Source organism: Equus przewalskii, chromosome 24 (genome assembly GCF_037783145.1).
Source record: "Equus przewalskii isolate Varuska chromosome 24, EquPr2, whole genome shotgun sequence".
In the NCBI taxonomy this organism is placed as follows: domain Eukaryota; kingdom Metazoa; phylum Chordata; class Mammalia; order Perissodactyla; family Equidae; genus Equus; species Equus przewalskii.
This window is the reverse complement of record NC_091854.1, coordinates 12465127-12481037: the sequence shown is the minus strand read 5'-3', so window position 1 is coordinate 12481037 and position 15911 is coordinate 12465127. Positions and strand designations below refer to the sequence as shown.

At 41.0% G+C, this 15911-nt stretch overlaps 1 protein-coding gene and 1 long non-coding RNA gene across 12 annotated transcripts in view; one reads left to right on the top strand and one right to left on the bottom strand.

Annotated features, from left to right (window-relative positions):
- Positions 1–15030, bottom strand: part of LOC103557274 (uncharacterized) — a 101479-nt gene extending 86449 nt beyond the window's left edge. For all 4 annotated transcript variants that reach the window (XR_011532421.1, XR_011532420.1, XR_011532419.1 and 1 more), the window contains exon 1: positions 14134–15030. This is a non-coding gene — a long non-coding RNA (uncharacterized lncRNA). The remainder of the gene's footprint in view (positions 1–14133) is intronic.
- Positions 14402–15911, top strand: part of SH3GLB1 (SH3 domain containing GRB2 like, endophilin B1) — a 37628-nt gene continuing 36118 nt past the window's right edge. For 7 of the 8 annotated variants that reach the window (XM_070592160.1, XM_070592159.1, XM_070592158.1 and 4 more), the window contains exon 1: positions 14689–15247. In XM_070592160.1, the coding sequence (XP_070448261.1) occupies positions 15176–15247 (72 nt within the window). In that variant the 5' untranslated portion in view covers positions 14689–15175. Of the gene's footprint in view, positions 15248–15911 lie in introns of all 8 variants that reach the window. The other variant, XM_070592161.1, reaches the window with a different exon arrangement.

Below are 15911 nucleotides of genomic sequence, written 5' to 3'. Positions count from 1 at the left end.
AACTGAAAGGAAGTCGCAGTGTGCTAGACAGAGCACAGTAGACTTACAGTTCTTGCCCAGAGTAGCATGGCAGATACTGATAGTTGCTTGTCCTATAACTATTCTCCCCTTCTCCCTTGCTAACAGTACTCCCATTTTGTTCAGAATGACAATGTGCCCTGTTAAAAAATATGAGTATTTACCAAACTCTATTGCATTTACAAGGAACCAAATGATCTATGTCTGGTCAATGATGCAAATAAAAGTTAGCTAGGTAGAGCTTATGAAAGAGCTATTTCCTTGATTTAAAAAAAAAAAAAAGAAAGCAGACTCAATTGGCAAGTACCTTTTGCCTTCGCCTTTCATCTTTTCCTGCCTCGAAGACATATGTGATGCCTAGAAGCACAGGAGCCATCTTGAGACATGAGGATGAAAGCTATATGCTAAGAATAGCAAAATAGAAACACAGCTGCCTACCTCTAACCTTCTTAGGAGGTGAGAAAATAAATCCCTATTTGGGTAAGTCACTGTAGCTAGGTGTTTGTTACTTGCGCTGAAAACAATCAATCCCTAACTAATACAGGCAGACTAGATAACATGAAAACTCTTCCACTGCAAACACACAGTAATGCTGAGTAAACGAAAACAAATATTTTTTAATACACACTTGAGCTTACAAAAAAGACCTTTATTTCTTAGGTGGCAGAAATAAAGAAGGAACTGAACACCAGAGCCGTAAGCACACAATATGACCCTGTCTTGAGTGAGGAGCAGGTTGGAGGAAGAAGGTGCTTGAATGTTTAAACCCATGTGGTAACTGTGGATAAGACTCTGGGCCTTTGGTGCAAACAGAAATTAGAAACTATGAGCCCCTCTCTCAAGTCCTCCCTCCAACATATAAATTAAAAATCTTGGAAGATCTAGACCCTCAGTGAAAACATAAATTAGACAAAATTCACCTCTCCTAGGACAGCAAGATGACAAGAAAGCTTTTCTGTCATGGCACGAACCCTGAAAAGGGAAAACAAATGGTTTCCCAAGAGAATTTGTAATCATAATCTGTACTTCTGCAGACTAGGGTTTCAAATTTACAATATCTGAATGATCTTGGTACTCCCAAGCCCAGAAGGACATTCATATAAAAATTGGTCACTGGTCAGTGATAACCTTACAGATCTATGACAGAAGCAACACTTTTTAAAAATCACTAAAACTGAGTTCATTCATTCAAAAAAAAAGCTACAAGATACAAAATGAATCAACCCACAATGAGAGTCACGAAACACAACAAACGAAAATATTAGACTCCTAACCACAAAAGGATACACTGTATGATACCATTTATGTAGTTTAAAAATACAAAATAGTATCACTTATAGATATGTATTTAATCAGTGAAAGTACAAAAACATAATAGAAATGAATCATACCAATTTAAGAATAGTGGATAACTCTCAGAAAGAAAGAGGAAGGAACAGAGTGTCAAAAAAAGAATGAAGACCTAATCCAGATTCAAGGAGGACTGAGCAACATGACAACTGGGTGTAACACCTGATTTGGCTTTGTTACTTTTGCTATAAAGACATTACTGAAATAATCCTCAAAGCTTAAATGAAGTTTCTGGTAAAGGATATAAAGAAGTTGTGTACTATTCTTGCAAATTTTTTGCTAGTTTGAAATTGTTTCAATATAAAAATATGGTTTTTAAAGAGAAGATGATGGATTTTGGTTCAAGATGGTGAGATAGGAAGATCCCAAATTCACCTCCTCCCACAGACACACTGAGTCTTCAGCTACATATGGAACAATTTCCTCTGGAAAAAATCTAAAGGCTGGCTGAGCAACAAGCATACATTGGGCAAACAAGAAGAAAATCACATCAAAGGGGGTAGGAGAGACTAGGACATGATCTCACTATAAACCCCACCCCCAGAGTGGCAACCCACAATCTGGACAGAACTCAAAACCCTGAAGAGTGAAGGTGGAACCCCACACTGGGCATCCCAACTTTTAAGATCCACACCTGACAGACAAGCTCCCAAAACATCTAGCTTTGACAACCAGCAGGCTCACATCCATAAGACCCACAAGACTGTAGCCATCTGAGAAACAACTCTCAAAGGGCCTAACGGGCTCAGATACTTGGACTCACCCACCCCAGGACCTAGCTCAGAGGCAGCTGACAGCACTCTGAAGTTAAGTGAAAGAAGCTCACTTGTGTATACTGAAGCATGGGACTGGTGGGCAAACACCTAAATTAACACACACATTAAGAGCGTGCTGGAACACTTTCTGGGGACACAAACCAGTGGACACCATCTTCACACTCTCTGTCTTGTTCTAGGCAGCAGACGTCTTTTTCTTTTTTCCTACAGGAGCCATCTTTACACTCCCACTCCGCCTCACTTGAGCTGGCAGGTGCCATCTTTGCCCTCTCCTTCTGCCTTGCTCTAGTCAGCAGGTGCAATCTTTTTTTTTTTTTCTTTTTCCCCTGGGCACCATCTTTATGCTCCCTCACTTCCTCATTACAGCCAGCCGGCACCATCTTCACACTGTCCCTCTGCCACACTCCAGAGCACCAGTACCTCCCAGAAGGGAGTTTCTACATGTCTGGTGCCCTGATTTGTACAGCTACCACCCAGGGAACACGCCTTGATTGCCTAGCTCTGGAGGCCAAGGGAGCTTGCATTCCTGAGTCCCATGGGACAGTAATAATTGGAGAGACAGTTCTTAGCAGGCTATTGCCCCCAGGGCACTGCACAGACAGCAGACTGAAACACACCCCCAGTCTTTCTGTGAAAGAGGCCTATTTACCAGCCCAGGAGCTTTGGTCTGAGAGACAGACTTCTGGCTTAGCACATTTATAGGGGCATATGGAGCTGCTCTCAGGGAACAAAGGCCAGTGGATGTCATCTTTGCACTCTCCCTCTGCCTTGTTCCAGTTTGCTGGTATCTTCCAAAAAGGAGCTTAACCTTGTCTGGTGCCCTGATTTTTGTGGCTGCCACTAGGGGACACCTCCTCACCGCCTGACTCTGGTGGCCAGTGGGGCTTACACTCACAGGTCCCACAAGACTGTAACCAACAAAGAAAAATTTCTTAAACAGCTACTACTCCCAGGGCACAGCAAGGGGCAACAGACCCAGGAGCTCAGTCTCTCTGTGAAAGAAGCCTATTAGCTTATCATCACAGATGCAATCTGAGAGGCAGGCTTCTAATTAAACACATCTGAGGGCTGACTGAAAGCCTTTCCACAGACCTCAGAGGACAGGTGCTATCTTAGCACTCAGAGTGCCACTATCTCCTGAAGGGGAACTCTTACACATGTCTGGGACCCTGGCATTTATGTCTGGTGCCTAGATTTTGCAGCTGCAGCCCAGAGGACACCCCTTGACCACCAGGCTCTAGTGGTTTGGGGGGCTTGCATTCCTGGATCCCATAGGACTCTAACTACCAGAGAAATAGTTCTTGGCGGGCTACCACCCCCACGGCACTGGACTGCACAGACCACAGACTGAAATACACCCCCAGTCTCTCTGTGAAAAAGGCCTATTTCTTTGTCCTAGACCTTCAGCCTGAGGGGCAGGCTTCAGGTTTGGCACACACATAAGGGCATATGGAGTTCCTCTCAGGGAACACAGGCCAGTGGATGCCATCTTTATGCTCTCCCTCTGCCTCACTACAGCTCACAGGTATCTCCCAGAAAAGAGCTTATACATTCCTCTGGAGCCCGATTTCTGTGACTGCCACCCAGGGGACACCTCCAGATCACCTGGCTCTGGTGGCCAGCAGGACAGATGCTTGCAGTCTCACAGGACTGTATATATTTGCCTGCTTTAAACGTTGCTGCCTGAGGGTCTGGCTTCCAATCAGCCTGAATCTGGGTGCTGATAAGATCCTTCCCTTTGGGACACCAGCAGGTCTTGGCAAACCTTCAACTACTGGGAGGTATTAAAAATATAATACACTGTTTGGACAATCACAAAGGTTTGAGAGACCACCAAGAGCTAGAGCAGGGTTGAACAACAAGGTTTATCTCCTACATAAGGCCACTACTTCAAGACTGGGAGACATAGTTGTTTCATCAAATGCATAGAAACCAACAAAAAGAGTCAAGCAAAATGAAAAAACAAAGAAGTATGTTCCAAATGAAAGAACAAGACAAAACCTCAAAAAAAAAAGTAATGAAACAGGAATAAGTAATTTACCTGATAAGAAGTTCAAAGTAATGGTCATAAAGATGCTTACCAAACTCAGAAGAAGAAAGGATGAAAACAGTGAGAACTTCAACAAAGACATAGAAAATATAAGAAAGTACCAAACAGATATCACAGAGCTGAAGAATACAATAACTAGGGGCTGGCCCCGTGGCTGAGCAGTTAAGTTCGCGCGCTCTGCTGCAGGCGGCCCAGTGTTTCGTTGGTTCAAATCCTGGGTGCGGACATGGCACTGCTCATCAAACCACGCTGAGGCGGCATCCCACATGCCACAACTAGAAGGACCCACAATGAAGAATATACAACTATGTACTGGGGGGCTTTGGGGAGAAAAAAAAAAAAAGAATACAATAACTAAACTGAAACAAATACACCAGAGGGATTCAACAGCAGACGAGATGAAGCAGAAGAAAGGATCAGTGAACTCAAAGACAAGGCAGTGGAACCCACCCACTCAGGGCAGCAAAAACAAAAAAAAAATTTTAAAGTGAACACAGCTTAAAGGACTCATGGGACAAGATCAAGTGGACTAAATTTGCATTATAGGGGTTCCAAAAGGAGAATAGGGAGAGAGAAAGGCAGGAAAGTTATTTGAAGGAATATTGGCTGAAAATTTCCCTAACCTGGGGAAGAAAACAGACATCTAGATCCAGGAAGCCCAGAGAGTTCCAAAGAAGATGAACCCAAAGAGACCCATATCAAGATACATTATAATTAAAATGTTAAAAGTTAAAGATAAGGAGAGAATCTTAAAAGCAACAGGAAAAAAACAATTTGTTACATACAAGGAAATCCCCTCAAGACCATCAGCAGATTTTTCAGTAGAAACTTTGCAGGCCAGAAGAGAGTGGCATGATAATTTAAAGTGCTCAAAGAAAAAAACCTCCAACCAAGAACACTCTACGCAGCAAAGTTATCATTCAGAATTGACAGAGAGATAAAAGAGTTTTCCAGATAAGCAAAAGCTAAAGGAGTTCATCATCACTAAACCAGCCTCACATGAAATGTTAAAGGGACTTCTTTAAGCTGAAAAGAAAGGGCACTAATTAGTAACAAGAAAACATACAAAAGAATAAATCTCACTGGAAAGGTAAACATATAGTAAAGGTAGTGAATTAATCACTTATAAAACTAGTATGAAGGTTAAAGACAAAAGTAGTAAATATAACTATAACTACAATAATTAGTTAAGGGATACAGAAAACAAAAAGATGTAAAACCTGACATCAAAAATATAAAATGTAGGAGGGGTGGAGTAAAAATGTAAAGCTTTAGAATGTGATCAAAGTTAAGTTGTTATATGTAAGCCTCATGGTAAACACAAAGCAAAATCCTATAGTAGATACACAAAAGAGAAAGATAAAGGAATCTAAGCATACTACTAAAGAAAGTCATCAAACCACAAAGGAAGAGAGCAAGAGAAGAAGAAAGAAACAGATAGGAACTACAGAACAGCCAGAAAACAATTAACAAAATAGCAATAAGTATGTACATATCAATAATCACTTTTGTAAATGGACTAAATTCTCCATTCAAAAGACGTAGAATAGTGGAAGTGATGAAAAAAACAAACAAGACCTATCCATATGCTGCCTAGAAGAGACTTATTTCAGATGTAAGGATACCGACAGACTAAAAGTGAAGATATGGAAAAAGATACTCTACACAAATGGAAACCAAAAGAAAGCTGGGATAGAAATACATATATCAGACAAAATATACTTTAAAACAAAGACTGTAATACATGACAAAGAAGGACCTTACATGATGATAAAGGGGTCAATCCAACAAGAGGATATAACATTTGTAAATATTTATGCACCCAACATAGGAGCACCTGAATATATAAAGCAAATATTAATAAACTAACAAGGAAAAAGAAACACCAATACAATAATAGCAGGGGACTTTCATACCCTACTTACATCAATGGATAGATCATTTACACAGAAAATCAACAAGGAAACATTGGTCTTAAACAACACATTAAACCAGATGGACTTAGATATATACAGAACATTCCATTCAAAAGCAACAGAATACACATTCTTCTCAAGTACACATGCAACATTCTCCAGGATAGATCATATGATAGGCCACAAATCAAGTCTTAATAAATTTAAGAGGACTGATATCATATCAAGCATGATTTCCAACCACAATGATACGAAACTAGAAATCAATTACAAGAAGAAAACTGGAAAATTCACAAATATGTGGAGACTAAACAACATGCTACCAAAGGACCAATGGGTCAAAGAAGAAATGAAAAGAGAAATAAAAAATACCTTGAGACAAATGAAAACGGAAATACAACATGCCAAAATTTACGGGACGCAGCAAAAGCAGTTCTAAGAGGGACTTTCATAGCAATAAATGAACACCTCAAGAAAGAAGAAATATCTCAAACAACCAACCTAACTTTATACCTCTAGGAACTAGAAACAGAAGAACAAATGAAGCCCAAAGTTAGTGGAAGGAAGGAAATAACAAAGATAAGAGCAGAAATAAATGAAACAGAAACTAAAAAGACAATAGAAAAGATCAATGAAACTAGCTGGTTCTTTCAAAAGATAAACAAAATTGACAAACCTTTAGCCAGATTCACCAAGAAAAAAAGAGAGAGCACTCAAATAACAAAAATCAGAAATGAAAGAGGACACATTACAACTGATACCACAGAAATACAAAAGATCATAAGACAATCTTGAACAATGATACACCAACAAATTGGACAAGTTAGAAGAAATGATAAGTTCCTAGAAACAAACAACCTACCAAGACAAACAACCTATCAAGACCTGAAACAAAAAATCTGAACAGATTGATTACTACTAAGGAGACTGAATCAGTAATTAAACACTTCCTGACAAACAAAAGTCCAGGACCAGATGGCTTCCCTAGTGAATTCTACCAAACATTCAAGAAATAATAAAATCTTTCTAAAACTCTTCAAAAAAACAGAAGAAGTAATACTTCCAAACTCATTTTACAAGGCCAGCATTACCCTGATACCAAAACCAGACAAGGATGTCAAAAGAACAGAAAATTACAGGCCAAAATCTCTAATGAACATAGATGCAAAAATCCTCAACAAAATATTAGCAAACTAAATTCAACAATATATTAAAAGGATCATATATCATGATCAAGTGGGATTCATTATAGGGATGCAAAGATGGTTCAACATCTGCAAATCAATCAACATGATACACCACACTAACAAAATGAAGGATAAAAATCATATGATCATCTCATCAGATGCAGAAAAAGCATTTGACAAAATTCAACATCCATTTATGATAAAAACTCTCAACAAAGTGGGTACAGAGAAAACATACATGATAAAGGCTATTATGACAAGCTCATAGCTAACGTCACACTCATTGGTGAAAAGCTGAAAACTTTTCCTTTAAGATCAAGAACAAGACAAGGATGCCCACTCTCACCACTTCTATTCAACATAGTATTTGAAGTCCTAGATAGAGCAATTAAGTAAGAAAAAGAAATAAGAATCATCCAAGTTGTAAAGAAAGAAGTAAAACTGTCACTATTTGCAGATGACACAGTCGTATATATAGAAAACCCTGAAGACTCCACAAAAAAACTATTAGAACTAATAGAAGAATTCAGTAAAATTGCAGGATCTGAAATCAATATACAAAAATCTGTTGTGTTTCTATACACTAAAAATGAACAATCAGAAAGAGAAATTAAGGAAACAATCCCATTTACAATGGCAGCAAAAAGAATAAAACACCAGGGCCGGCCCAGTGGTGAAGCAGGTAAGTTTGCATGCTCCACTTTAGTGGCCCAGGGTTCACAGGTTTGGCTCCTGGGCACGGACCTACACACCACTCATCAAGCCATGCTGAGACAACATCTCACATACAAAATAGAGGAAGATTGGCATAGATGTCAGCTCAGCAACAGTCTTCCTCAAGTGAAAAAAAAAAAGAGGAAGATTGCCAACAGATGTTAGCTCAGGGCCAGTCTTCCTCACCAAAACAAAAACAAAAACAAAAAAAGAATAAAATATCTAGGAATAAATTTAACCAAGGAAGTAAAAGACTCATACACTGAAAACTACAAGACATCAATGAAAGAAATTGAAGAAGATACAAATATATGGAAAGATATTTCATGCTCATAGATTGAAAGAATTAATATTGTTAAAATATCTATACTACCCAAAGAAATCTACAAATTTAATGCAATCCCTATCAAAACTCCAATGGCATTTTTCACAGAAATAGAACAAACAATTCTAAAATCTGTATGGAACCACAAAAGAGCCTGAATAGCCAAAGTAATCTTGAGAAAGAAGAACAAAGCTGGAGGCATCACCTTTGCTGATTTCAAACTATAGTAATGAAAACACTATGGTATTGGCATAAAAACAGACACATAGATTAACAGAACAAAATAGAGACCAGAAATAAATCGACACATATATTATCAACTACTTTATGGCAAAGAAGCCAAGAATATGTAATGGGGAAAGGACAATCTCTTCAATAAATGGTGTTGGGAAAACTGGACAGCCACATGCAAAAGAATGAACTGGATCACTATCTTACACCAAATACAAAAAATTAACTCAAAATGGATTAAAGACTTGAACATGAGACCTGAAACCATAAAACTCCTACAAGAAAGCACAGGCACTATGCTCCTTGACACAGGTCTTGGTGATGATTTTTTTAATCTGACACCAAGAACAAAAGCAACAAAAGCAAAAATAAACAAGTAGGACAACATCAAACTAAAAATCTTCTGCACAGGAAAAGGAAACCATCAACAAAATGAAAAGGCAACCTACTGAATGGGAGACAATATTTGCAAATCATATATCTGATAAGCAGCAAATATCCAGAATATATAAAGAACTCACGTAACCCAATAGCAAAAAAATATATATATACATATGATTTTAAAAATGGGCAGATCTGAATAGACATTTTTTCCAAAGAAAACATACAGGTACATGAAAAGATGCTCAACAACACTAATCATCAGAGAAATACAAGTCAAACCCACAAGAGATATCACTTCACACCTGTTAGAACGACTATTGTCCAAAAGACAGGAAATAAGACAAGAAATAAGAAATAAGGATGTGGAAAAAAGGGAATCCTTGTGCACTGTTGGTGGGAATGTAAATTGGTGCAGCCACTATGGAAAACAGTATGGAGGTTCCTCAAAAAATTAAAAATAGAACTACCATATGATCCAGAAATTCCACTTTTGGCTATTTATCTGAAAAAATGAAAACTAACTCAAAAATATATCTGCACTCCCCCATGTTCATTGCAGCATTATTTACAATAGCCAAGATATGGAAACAACCTAAGTGTCTATTAGTAGATGAATGGATAAAGAAAATGTGATTTATATACAAATGGAATATTATTCAGCCATAAAAAGAATGAAATCTTGCTATTTGTGACAACACGGGTGGACCTTAAGGACATTATGTTAAGTGAAATAAATCGGACGGAGAAAGACAAATGCCATACAATCTCACTTATATGTGGAATCTAATAAAAACAAAAACAAACCAACATCACAGATAGAGAGAACCAACTGGTGGTTGCCAGAGATGAGGGGGGATAATAAAAGAAATGATGAAAGCGGTCAAAAGGTATAAATTTCCACTTATAAAATAAATGTCATGGGGATGTAACGTACAACATGCTGACTATAGTTAATAATGCTGTATTGCATATTTGAAAGTTGCTAAGAGTGTAGATCTTAAAATCCTCATCACAACAAAAAAACATATTTTGTAACTATGTAGGGTGATGGATGTTAACCAGACTTATTGTGGTGACCATTTAACAATGTATACAAACAGTGAATCACTATGTTGTACACTTAAAACTAATATAATGTTACATGTCAATTATACCTCAATTTTTTAAAACAGAAGATAAAGGTGAGAAACAGTTTAGAGAAAAAAAAAATTGCCAGGACCTGATCAATTGGACATGAGAAATAAGAAGAAATAATCAAAGGACTCATATTTCTAGCTTAGGCAACTTGTTGCATATAATTCAATTAACCATTATAGGAAACCCAAGAAAAGCAACTTTAAGGAAAAGCAAACTACAACAGGCTCACCACTGAAAATACTGACTCTGTAGTTGGAAATTTAGATTGGGAGAAAGAGTCACAAAAAAAGTGTATACAGCTTAATTTGATTATTTTATTAATTTAGCAAATTATTTGAGGATCCACTATGTTGCCAGGAATGTAGACCAAAAAAATATAAAAATGGATAAGAAATGGTTGCTGCCCTTGAGGGTCTCAATCCAGTATGAGAAATGGAATCTATCTGTAGGCAAAGGGTAGAGACTGGTAAAGCAAGTTCTCAGAGGATGATGGGTTCATTCTTTTTTTTTTTTCTCCCCAAATCCCCCCAGTATATAGTTGTATATTTTTTTTAGTTGTGGATCCTTCTAGTTGTGGCATGTGGGACACCACCTCAACATGGCCTAATGAGTGGTGCCACATCCACGCCCAGGATCCGAACCCTGAGCCGCCAAAAGGGAGCACGTGAACTTCACCACTCAGCCACAGGGCCGGCCCCTGATGGGTTCATTCTCAACCATGGCCACATGTTAGAATCATCTGGGGTAACTTCTAAACATCCCAATGCCCAGTCCACACTCTGGGGGTGAGGTCTAGGCACCAGTGGTTGCTTAAACTCTCCAGGTGATGCCAATGTGCAGCCAAGATTAAGAAAGCAGGAGCTCAACTCAGAAAAGAACACCTGGGACATCTCTTCCTTTAAAACACTTGGCAATAATGGGGGGACGAGTGTGGATAAAGATAAGAGGTAGAAATAAGGGAACTTCGTTGAAGGTGTTCCTGCTTGATGATTTACAGATTATCTGTAAAGAAAAAGTATCAAACGCTAAGAATAAGGGTGTATGAGAATAAGTAGGCATCTTAAGGTTAGTAGCAAATTTTTGCAGAAGGTTCTGGAGAGAGTGTGCAAAAGAGTTGATTAGGAAGAAGTAAAAGTATTTCTAGGCAGTTATAAAGGTCTAATGGAAGTAGGCAATCATGCATTGATAGAAGCATCCATTTACAAGGTTGTTCAATTTTCCCTAACAATGCTTGGCAGTTTGAGAGCATGAACAGAGAAAACATTCACCCGAGAATGTAGATTGATGGGTCAGAAGGATGGAGGGAACTGAGAGTGCTGGTGAGAGTTAAAAATAGAATAAGAGTGAGGCGTGGGATTGCAGGCGTTGATGATGATTACACACTAAATGCATAAAGGAGTCAGAGAGATCAAAGGAGAGAGAATTTTGGTCAAAATGAGATTTCCAAATTTAAGATTTCAAGATAGCAGAATATACGGTGAGTTATGGCAAAAGACTCCTAACTGGTCTTCCTAATCTGTCTTTGCCCTTCTCCAATCCATTATCCACACTGCCCAAAACGCAATCTTTCTAAATTAAAAAGTCTGATCATCTCTCCCCACCCTCAAACCTCAATCGGCCAGATGAATTCAATCAAAAGCCAGCTCAAGAAGTCCTAATTATCACCTCCCCTATCCTGATAGTTAATACCCCATTCCTCTACACTCTCTCACTCTCGCCCAACCTTACACAAACTTTTCTACTTATAGTTATACTAGACAGCATTTACAAGTCTGTTTCCTCCACTAGATTCTGAGTTCCTTGAAGGCTGGAACCAAGTTCTAATCATCTTTTAACCCATATTTAAACAGTCTTCCTGAAAATTCAACAAGTAAATGTATCAGCTCTGGCATTTCTTGCTTGCTTATGCTTGTATTATTACCTTTAATAATGGTTTCTTTGGAGAAAACTCTTTAGGCTACTTGTCCACTTTTGTGAAGGCGTATTTAGTTAAAACTAGACAGATAATATAACCTACAAATACACTCAACCAGTCACACTGTATTATGCGACCATATGCTGAAGCAAATAATCAAAGGAAAGTACTAATTTCAACTCTTCCAAGTGGTGCAATTCCCATTCTTCCCCTAGGACACTTCATTTACTGTCTGTGACATATGTCTATCTGATAAATGCAAAGTGAGGACATCAGTGTCCATTTTTTTTAATTAACGAAACAAAATTTCTTTTATATTTATTAGATAAAAATTAATACAAACCAAACTTCTAATATTTCTTTCTGCACCCCAGTGGATCATCTTGCACACGCCATGATGTATATATAGCTCCATTTTAGACATCGTTGGTCTAGATATGAGGTTACGACCACCTTGTCAGTCACTACCAAAAAAAAATTAATTAAAATACATATCACACTACCTAAAATGCCATTTTTATAAAGGTTTTTTTTTAAGCTAAAAACTTTTCAGAGGACTTCAGATATTCAGCACTTTGTATGAGCTTAAAAAGATTGCTTTCCCAATACCTTGTACTATTGGAATAAGAAGGTAGTATAGGGGACAGAAAAAGAAAGCATTAAAAGGTAATTTGAAACCTTACAGAAATACTGAGCCTTCAAATCAGAATTCAGGTGACTAGGTGCAGGCTGTAAGTGAACATTTCATAGTTCTCTGGATTCCTCCTTAGCATTTCATCACACTTTACTTATTCAATTTCTGTCTTACAAACCAGTTACGAGCTCCCATGTGAGGCTGTCTGTCTTGTTGCCTGCTGTATTCCTAGCCACAAGAACAATGTACAGTGTGCCACATGTGGATGCTCACTGTAGAGGTACACTGTATATGCTCAAAAAATATTTACTAAACAAACGAATTAAAGAATGAAGTGGTTTAACTGAAGTCGTGATTAAGAAACTAACCAAAGAAAAGAGAACAAAAAAAGTGCTAAACATTGAGCTTTGAGGATTACCTATAGCAAAGCCATCAGAAGTGCCAGCAAAATAGAATGGGAAAGTCAAGGAGGCAGCAGGAAAACCAGGAAACAATAAGGCCCTGGAAAGGGGTGTGCTGTTGGGAAGGGGCTGAGTAGAGTTGCTGTGGAAGTCTGAGAAAAGGCCATTCGATTTACCAAGAAGATAATCGGCAACCTCAAAAATGCTATTTAAGCATAGTTACAGAAGTGAAAGTCAACTGCATGGAAGCAGGCAGAAAACCAGTGCTAAAGAAATAGAGGCAATACACTAGTCTTATGAATTCAGCAGTGAAACAAGAAAAGCAGTTTTACAGCTATAGAGGCTCAACAGGAAGAAGAGAAGTTTTTTCAAATCAGGAAGATCTACACGTTTGAGGAAGAGGATCCAGAGTTTTTTCTTCTAACGGTGGACACAGTGTTGTGATCCTTCTGCAGAAATGGACATAAATTATGGCAAGTATACTTATTTGCTTTTCCACATAAAAATCTAAAAAGGACAATAAATGAAAAACAAGATTACTGATTATCTATTTCCTTTTCCATATTTCTGGGGAAAATAGGTTGAGATGAAAGATACATGGACTATTTTTGGTCTGGCAGACTCATTCTACTGGAGTTACCTTTGAAAGAAGTGGTTATTTCTGTCACCACCACAAAGAATAAAAGAACACAAATATTTACGTTATCTGCTGTTACTTATAATGCTTTTATTAACTAATTTTTCAGCCTTTAACAACTGCCACTGCTTTTGTGACTGCTGTTTCAGTAAAACACGGAAGCCTGAATGTGAGCTCATTTCATTGCCTGCTGGGCCTGCATTTTCCCAGCCCTAATGTAACAAAAGGGCACGGCGACACAAAAAAATACATAGGGCGTTTTCTTATTCTTGAAATAGTAATGTCTTTCCATCCGTGTTTGCACCTGTTTTAACTTAGTTCAAGCACAGTGTGTCATGAGACTGCTAAGAAGTTACTAGGAATTACCGTATAGGTTTTTGAACAGATTTCACATCATACAATCATTTGTCCTTAAAATTCGCCACGCTGAATCTTAAGGGTTATTCTGTCTCACTCACCATCTTAAACTTCTTTGTGTCCTCCATCGGGCACTTTGTGTCCCCGGCACCATGCTTTGCACCCAATAAGCACCTAGTGTTGATCCTGTAATCCAGTGTGTGCATGCTGCCAATCACAAAGTCCTTGCGGCAGCAAATAGTTAACAGAGCTTTTGGTGGGGGTGGCTAAGTCCCCAAGAGTTGTCAAGTAATCGAACTGAGAGCTTCTTGAGGGCAGGGACAGGGTCTTGTTCAGCATGTTATCTCCAGCGCCTAATTCAGTCCTCGTACACAGTCGATACTCAGAAACGCTGAATGAATGAACAACAGACTCGGTGGGGACATTAGATTCAACTCTATTCTGCAAATTTACGCCGAGCGCCATGCAGGCTTCAGGGACCACCCCGGCGCGGGTGCTACAAGATGCCTGGGAGCTGCTGGTTCTAATTTCACAGATGTTGTAATTCTATGCTATAACTTCCATATTTTCTCTTAAAGCACAAAGGACATTTGAGTTGTCTCTGCTCTTGGTTTTCAGGGGCTTAACGGCAAACATGCCGCGTCCCCGCGGCGGGCAGCTCTCCGCGAACGCGACCCTCCCTCGGGTGGGGTAGGCCGAGCTCCCGGCGCCCCCCGCGGCTGAGCCGCCCCGATCCTGAAGGGGTCGCTGTTCCCGCGATAACCTCTTTAAGGTTCCGCCCCGCGGCCGGCGCTCGCTTCCTCCGTTGGGGACCCAGCCCTAGACGGCCTGAACGCCCGGCCGTTTGCGTCGTGCTCGCCCACCGCGGCCAGAGCCGCCGTTAGCGGCCGCAGTCCCAGCGGACAGGCGCTGCTCTCGGCCTCCGCCGCCGCCTGGGCACGCGGCCCGCTCCGAGTCGCTCGTTCTCGCCCCACCCTCTCTCTCCCCCTTCACGGAAACGACAGCTGCGGCGGCGGGGCTGGCGCCGCCTCCCTCCACCTACCACGTCTGCCCCCGCCACTGTCGCCCGGCGCCCCAGCCCGGCCGCGGCGCCCCTGCCTCCCCGCTAGGTCAGCCGGCAGCTCGGCCCGGCTGCAGCCCAGGATGAACATCATGGACTTCAACGTGAAGAAGCTGGCGGCCGACGCGGGCACCTTCCTCAGTCGTGCGGTGCAGGTACCGCGGTGGGGGAAGGGGTGGCGGCGCCGGGCAGGACCAGGGAGGGGCCGCCGCAGCGCCCGGCCTGAGGCGGCTGAGCCCTCCGCACCTGGCCTCGCCTGCCGCCCGGCGGGCCTGTGGCGGCCGGCGGCCCTGGTGATGGGCGCGGCCTGGTGCTCCTCTGCACCCGGCGGCCGTTTTCCTGCCCAGCCGCCACTCCACGGGAAGCGAGGCGGGATAGGGACGGGGCCCGGAGCCTACTCCCGCCCCTGGAGGACACCTTGAGTTCGGCCTCCGGTTTCTGACCTCACGGCGCCGGTGCTTGGGTGACCTCCACCCACCCCTACCCCGGCGGGCGGAGGCCTTGCGAGTCCCGCGCGGAGACAGACCATTCTTGCACCGCCCCCACCCTTGCCTTTCGTTTCTCTCACCCTCCTCGCCAAGTCCAAGAAGGAAGTTTCCTTTTCCTGCCCCTCAACCCAGAGAGCTGCCAACTCAGTTCCCTCCAGCCCTCCCTCTCCCTGAAAGGACCGTCCCTGGGCTTGGCAGTCCGTGGGAGAAATGGAGATCGCCAGTTGGCGTCCAAACTTTGCCAAGGCCATGAGAAACCTAGAGTTTGGGGGTTCCCACCCATTCTCAGAATGGGAAGCGCCGGCAGTAGGGTGAATCTTTCCTGGTTCAT